Source organism: Meriones unguiculatus, chromosome 5 (assembly GCF_030254825.1).
Source record: "Meriones unguiculatus strain TT.TT164.6M chromosome 5, Bangor_MerUng_6.1, whole genome shotgun sequence".
NCBI lineage: Eukaryota > Metazoa > Chordata > Mammalia > Rodentia > Muridae > Meriones > Meriones unguiculatus.
The window spans coordinates 127,208,500-127,216,160 of NC_083353.1; the positions used below are offsets into that span (position 1 = coordinate 127,208,500).

Consider the following 7,661-nt stretch of genomic DNA (forward strand, 5'->3'; position numbering starts at 1 on the left):
GGAAAATTTCATGTATGCTGCACAACACAAGCATTTTCAGCTCTAGTTTAAAAAGACTCTGGTGTGTATATGCATGCATACATAGAAAAATCCATACCTTGATCTTGGAAAAGCATCTGACCCCATGGGTTGCAATATTCTTCTCAGGTTCTCCCATGCTGATCTTCTGATTTTTTCCAGATGTCTATGCTTTAAACGTCCTACTGCTATCTTTTTAAGAAAACAGTTGTTAATTAAATTATTTTCTGAACTGTAAGAAGTCATTCTTAAACCAGGCTTGGTAGCACATGACTTTGATAACAGCACTAAGAAAGGCAGAGGCAGGTCTGGTCTACAAAGCAAATTCAGGACAGCCAAGGCTACACAGAGAAACCTTGTCTCAAAAAACAAAACAATAACAAAAACAAGAAAAAAAAAACAGCAAAAATCAACGAATAAATAAACAAACAAAAAGCCAAAATGAAAAAAACAAACCTTAAGGACAAGGGTGTCTTACTCAGAGGTTCTATTGCTGTGATAAAATAGAAGGACCAAAAGTAAATTAAAGGGTAAAGGGCTTATTTTAGCTCAGAGTTCTATATCACAGATCATCACTGAGGGAAGCCAGGCTGGGAAAACAAGGCAGGAACCGGGACACAGGAGCCAATGCAGAGGTTGTGGAGGAACACTGCTTCCTGTTTTGCTCCTCATGGTTTGCTCAGCCTGGTTTCTTATACAACCCAGGGAGTGGTCCCACTCCCAGTGAGCGAGGCCTTCCCATATCTTAGAAAAAGCACCACAGGTTAGACCATAGGTCATCTCCTTGGGACATCTCAATTGAGGTTTCATCTTCCCAAATGACTCTAGCTGATGTGAAGTTGGTATAAAACTGTGCAGCTCAGTGGGTATGACTCCTAAGCTTGAGGTCCTGAGTTCCCTTCCCAGTAAGGTAGGAAAAAGCTTTCCTGCACCTGCTGTCACCCCAACACTGAGGGGACCCAGACAGCAGGATCGCTGCAGCGTGCCAACCTGGCACTGTAATTGAATGAATCACCAACAAGTTTAGTGAAGAGATCCCGTCATAAAACATAGGTTGGAACATTCTACAGAAAGAAATTCAGCATTGACTGCGGCTTCCATAATATACACATGTGTACATGTGTCCCTACACATATACACAGATATACTACATTATACTACGCTCTCCACACACACATTTCCCGAACGGGAACAATTTAACCAGTACCTGGAATATTATAAAAATACCTAGGAAGGTTTTTTTGTTTGTTTGTTTGTTTTATTCTGACTGTACTTGTAAGTAACTGCATAGGAGAAGGTTGGGTTTGGGTGATTTCTACTGAAAAAGCCAAAGCAAACAGCTGTGCTTATTCTTTGGTGATATTAAAGATAGCCTCTGTGTTGTTAGGTTCTGACAAATGACAATGTGGTAAAAATAAAAACCTTCAGTTCTTTAGCCAAAGCAAATGAGACCCTTTGAACTCACTATAATGCTTTTGCCTTTAAGAATGCAAACACCAGTGAATGTTAGATCCTTTGATTTTGATGTTGGTTGTGGTAGACTTGTGTGAAAAAAAAATCAAGTCTCTTAAGGAAGAAATAGAAGAAATCAGAAGATGGAAACATCTTCCATGCTCATGGATAGGCAGGTTTGACATAGTAAAAATGGCCATGTTACAAATGCAATTTACAGATGCAATGCAATTCCCATAAAATTACCAACACAATTATTTGCAGACCTTGAAAGGAAAATTCTCAATTTCATATGGAAAAACAGGAAACACAGAATAGCTAAAACAATCCTCTACAATAAGAGATCATCAGGAGGTATTTCCATCCCTGATTTCAAGCTCTACTATAAAGCAACAGTAATAAAAACTGCATGATATTGGCATAGAAACAGAATGGTAGATCAATGGAATTGAAGACCCCAAAATAAACCCACACACTTATGGACACCTGATTTTTGACAAAGATACCAAAATCATACAATGGAAAAAAGATAGCATCTTCAACAAAGGGTACTGGTCTAACTGGATATCTACATATAGAAAAATGCAAATAGATCCATACTTAATCACTGCACAAAACTAAAGTCCAAGTGGATCAAAGACCTCAACATAAAACCAGACACATTACATCTGTTAGAAGAAAATGTGCGGAAGGGCCTTGAACTCATTGGCACAGGAGACTACTTCCTGAACAGAACACCAACATCACAGGCTCTAAGATCAACAATCAATAAATGGGACCTCATGAAACTGAAAAGCTTCTGTAAAGCAAAGGACACTGTCATCAGAACAAAAGGATAGCCTACAGACTGGGAAAGGATCTTTACCAATCCTATATCTGACAGAGGGCTAACAGCCAGAATATATAAAGAACTTAAGAAGTTAAACAGCAACAAATCAAGTAATCCAATTAAAAAATGGGGTACAGAGCTAAACAGAGAATTCTCTGCAGAGGATTATGGAGTAGCAGAGAAACACTTAAAGAAATGTTCAGGGTCCTTAGTCATCAGGGAAATGCAAATCAAAATGACCCTGAGATTTCACCTTACACCCATCAGAATGGGTAAGATGAATAACTCAAGTGACAACACATGCTGGAGAGGATGTGGAGAAAAGGGAGTGAACCCTCCTCCATTGCTATTGGGAATGTAAACTTTTACAACCACTTTGGAAATCAATCTGACACTTTCTCAGACAATTAGGAATAGTGCTTCCTCAAGATCCAGCTTATACTACTCCTAGGCAAATATTCAAAAGACGCTCAAGTATACAACAGGGACATCTGCTCAACCATGTTCGTAGCAGCTTATTTTTATAATAGCCAGAATCTGGAAACAACTCAGATGTCACTCAATTGAGGAATGGATACAGAAATTGTGGTACATTTACACAATGGAATACTACTCAGCAATTAAAAACACAGAAATCATGAAATTTGCAGTTAAATGGTGGGGACTAGAAAAAAATCATCCTGAGTGAGGTATCCAGAAGCAGAAAGACACACATGGTATATACTCACTTGTAAGTACATATTAGACACATAATATAGGATAATCATACTAAAATCTGTACACCTAAAGAAGCTAAGCAAGAAGGAAGTAAGATGCTCAACCCTCATTCAGAAAGGCAAATAGGACGGTCATTGGAAGAAGAAGAAAACAGTGAACAGGACAGGAGCCTATCACGGAAGGCCTCTGAAAGACTCTACCCAGCAGGCCATTAAAGCAGATGCTGAGACTCATAGCCAAACTGTGCATTGTGCAGAGAATCTTATGAAAGAAGGGGGAGATAGAAAGACCTGGAGGGGCCTGGAGCTCCATAAGGAGAGCAACAGAACCCAAAAATCTGGGTATAGGGGTCTTTTGTGAGACTGATATTCCAACTAAGGACCATTCATGGAGATACCTAGAACCCCTGCACAGATATAGCCCATGGAAGCTCAGTCTACAAGGGGGTTCCCAAGTAAGGGGAACAGGGGCTGTCTCTGACATGAACTCAGTGGCTGGCTCTTTGATCACCTCCCCCTGAGGTGGGGCCAGTCTTACTAGGCCACAGAGGAAGACAATGCATCCAGTCCTGATGAGACCTGATAGGCTAGGGTCAGATGGAAGGGGATGAGAAACTTCCCTATCTGTGGACTTGGGGAAGGGCATGGGAGGAGAAGAGGGAGAGAGGGCAGGATTGGGAGGGGACAAGGAGGAGGCTACAGCTGTAGTACAATGTGAAAAAATTGTTTTAAATAAAAATACATTAAAATTTTTTTGAAAGAACAAAACAAAAACAAAAAAGAATGCAAACACCTTGGTGTTTACTGTCTTAGTACTGAGACTATGGATTTCACAGTGACTGTAGCCTACTCTCAGTTCTTAGATAGCTGGCCATCTGGTCAGGTGACCCTCTCACAAATCCTCCCAGTTAAGGCAATCTATTTATTTCAACTACATAGAAACAGCTCTCATTAAATACTGAGCATGATGAGAACATCCCTTCCATCACACTGCAGTATAATGTAGCCTAATTAATAGAATTCCCTCCTATCACATTTTCCATTTGTTTGTGGTTTTTCAAAAGTCACAAAAGGCTGCAATCCAGTTAAGACAGTGAGGCTTTGTGGCATCATGAGTACCAAGAAAATTTGTTCAACTTTGAATCCATGGAAACCCCAAGACAAATGCATGTTGTATTAAGCCATTAATGTGACTTGATAAAGAAACAATGAAAAAGAATGCAAAGATATCCATTGTGTTTGTACTAAACCTCTGCCTCACTGAGCCAACAAAGTCTGTTTGACCAGGCTTCCTTCCTGAGTACTTTGTGTTCCAAGACTCCCCTGGAGATCAAGAAGAGAAACACTTTCTGGTGCACTGTTGATTCACAGAAACCTGGGGAGACACAGGATTTTAATCACGAAAACAACTTAAGTAAAAACAATGAATAAGTATAACATCTGGGGTCCAATCAAAACAATTCCAGTTTTTAAAATGTAGGGTTTAGGAAAAGATGAGACACCTAAACAGAGATGTAGCTGTGATTATTTCTGACCTACATGTTATGTATGGGGTGAACATGTCCTTCTGTACATGGGCATTGTGGTTACAAGTATCTATATGCAATGCATAAAGGTGGCTATAAAGGTGGCTTGACCCCTGTTCAGCTGTACTAGCCTCATCTAACTATTTTGTGTCTTGAAAGTAGAATGTTTTTCATCACTATAAATATATTTTAATTTTGTATTTATTCTACAAAACTCATCTATTTCTCAGCAGTATCCACAGCACTAATGTACAAAAATGCTCTCAACAATGTCTATTCACAAAAATAATACACAATGGCTCTAAGTTTATAAAACATTTAAAATGTTTATCAAAGTTCCCAATTTCAGTCACTATTGAGTGACTACCCTAACCCTATGATCCTTTGGTTCTCTTCATTTCCTTACAGTTACACCAAATACTTATTGAACACCTGGTATGTGCCAGTCACTTCGTGAAGCTCAAGATTCAACCAAGAAGCCAGGCATACGGTTCTATAGAAAATTAAAGTTGTTTAGGACACCTCAGCCACCAGAGAAAGCTGATTGGACCCACATACCTAGGAACCTGTGCTTTTCTTGGGAAAATGACATTTCTTAAAAATAATAAATAAATAAATGTACACTGGGATAGAATGGGGCCACGTAGGCTGAGGTACAAATTATTTATTATCGAAATAGGGAAGAAAATTCATAGGAGATGGGTGAAAATTACAGGGACTGTCTTGGCAATTCTGATTAGATATAAGAATGAAACCCCCAGACTCAAGGCTTCCACATAAAGCTTCAAGTCCACTTAACTTCCTGAGAGGACCTGATACTGATTTTGCAAAGAATGGTAGAAGGAATTGCTTTCCAGTAGAGAGAAAACTTATTCAAATCTACACCAACTACAGATGAAACATCAAATTCTCAACTCTCCTCACCTGCCCCTCTTTTGCTCACCCAGAGTGCCATCGCTCATCGTCAGCCTTTCTTTCTTCCTTTCCTCCTTGCCCAGGCCTGAGCCCAGGTTGGTCACTCTACCCATCAGTAAGAAAGATCTTAACTTCTCTCCCATGTCAAAGCTATCTTTGAATTCTTTAGTGGCTTAAAATAATATTCTAAATATCTATTTTTTATTTCTTAACTGTGAATAACTGGAGTTAGTCCCCAGAAGTTCACTGAATAGTTTTCCCCTTGAGTACTAGGTAACCGTCTGAGTAGGTTTTATCACCATCTTGTGGATTCCTTTCAAAATGCTTTTTCTGTGTCAGAGAAGTTTCACAACCAAGTCTTGATTCTAAATAAAGTATACACAGCCAGGCCCTTGAAAAGAGATTCAATGACAATAAATTAACAGCCATCTTTCTCTAATGTGCCAACTTTTTCTGTGAAACATATTATATCTTTTCAGATGCATTTTAAACACATCCATAGAGGAAACATGTGTTTCCTTGATTCAGTAAAACGTATATAATCCAATACTGAATTGTGTCACGCTCTCCTGTTGAGCACTTTGAACCTAATTGAGAAATTTCCACAGAGTGACAGCCACATGCATAGGGCCCCTTTGTTAGCACAGGATTTTGTTTAAGCAGTCACTTCTGCTCCCAGGATCACACAGTGTTCGGACAAATCTATATCAATCAGCAATGGTCACGAAAACAGCACATTGCACTTTTATAAAGCAGAAAGCAGTGCAATGTCTCTCCCTTTACAGGAAGAGTAGATATTACCATAGTATCACCTACTAGAAGGCGCTAGTACCACATGAGGAGTAGGTAGGAGTACATTATACCCAGCCTGAGGCAAAACCAGCCACGGCTATGAACCATTTTGAGCTGTTTTATTTTAAAGATGTATGATGGGACATCTGCTCTCTCAAACATTTTGAGAATACAGTGCACAACTGCTCAGCAGGTAGGTGAGCATACTACAAAGCAGATCTCTAGAACAGCAACAACCTTGCAGTACCGACACTCTACACACTGAGCAGCAATCCCGTGGGGAGGGGGGTCACCCTTTGCATCTCAATCACAGGAAAATACAACCCTGTACACAGTGAATAAACACACTCTCTCACACACAGTATCCACAGTTTGTGATTATCAGAAAATGCATGCTGTTCATTTCACCTGCCAGCACTACTGAATTAATAAAACAAAGGCTTTGCTTTACCTTGGCCAAGTAAGAAGTACATACATGAAGAAGCCTTAGGTCCTCTCTCTGGTGATGGAAAAGAAAATCACAGTAGCAAAAGTCTTATGAAGAGCACCTATTTTCAGAATTCTCAAGTTGCCTCTAACTATGTTACAGCCTCTTGGGTGTGTTCCAGCTGAAATCCTTTCAACCAATACCAAACCACGAAGGACGTGCCAAGAAAGGACTTGGAGAATCAACAATGACTTGTTTGATTCCTAACAAATTATTTTACTTTGGTCAGCTCCTTCTAATCAGAAATCAAAGGAGAAAATGCTGAATCCAATCTGTTAAACCTGACGCGTATAGATACACTTTTATTTTCTACATTCAAGGTCTGTGGAATGTGCCCCTCTGGGAAAACCTAACCAGATATTAAGAACGTTACTCATCTGTTTGTTTTTACCATGCAGAACAAGACTTAAACATTGACAAACCAGCAATCTAGCCAGTCCGTGGTGGCTTTGAGTTCTAAGCCTATAGTGAGAAGCAGAGCAAGAAAACCAAAACATGATTTCTGCTTTTAACAGAAGCAGCTGTGAAAGTAACAACAGTGTTACTTCTAGTACCAAACATATCTAGAGAATGAAGAGCTGATTGCAGAAGAAGCAGTTTTCCACACTCCAGACACTTGCTTTGCACTGAATCTTACCCGGCAGCTTTAAGCTCTTTGATACACAGACCTCTTGAAAACCTGCACTTTATGGTTAAAGCAAGAATCAGGCTAAGGCAGTTTGGAGAGTGCTCACTCCTGATACCCAGATGCTTCAGTGTCTGGGTGTCCTCATTTCCAGGTGATATCTACTCCTGTTTCCCCCAGCATGAGTGGGCAGGCTGCTTAGCACTGCAGCAACTGGCATGCTGTCCCCTCGTGATGGCACCTCCCTACCCTCCTTGTCTATAAGTCCCTACTCATCTCCGCTGCATCCTGAACCGCAGCC

At 40.0% G+C, this 7,661-nt stretch overlaps 1 protein-coding gene across 4 annotated transcripts in view; it reads right to left on the reverse strand.

Annotated features, from left to right (window-relative positions):
• Positions 1 to 6,856, reverse strand: part of LOC110564253 (solute carrier organic anion transporter family member 1A4-like) — a 44,942-nt gene extending 38,086 nt beyond the window's left edge. For 2 of the 4 annotated variants that reach the window (XM_060384394.1, XM_021661621.2), the window contains exons 1-2: positions 6,700 to 6,856; positions 98 to 210 (exon numbers count right to left, since the gene is read on the reverse strand). In XM_060384394.1, coding sequence (XP_060240377.1) covers positions 98 to 157 — 60 coding nt within the window. In that variant the 5' untranslated portion in view covers positions 158 to 210; positions 6,700 to 6,856. The remainder of the gene's footprint in view (positions 1 to 97; positions 211 to 6,699) is intronic. The other 2 variants (XM_021661622.2, XM_060384393.1) reach the window with 2 other exon arrangements.
• Between the last annotated feature and the right edge of the window lie 805 nt (positions 6,857 to 7,661).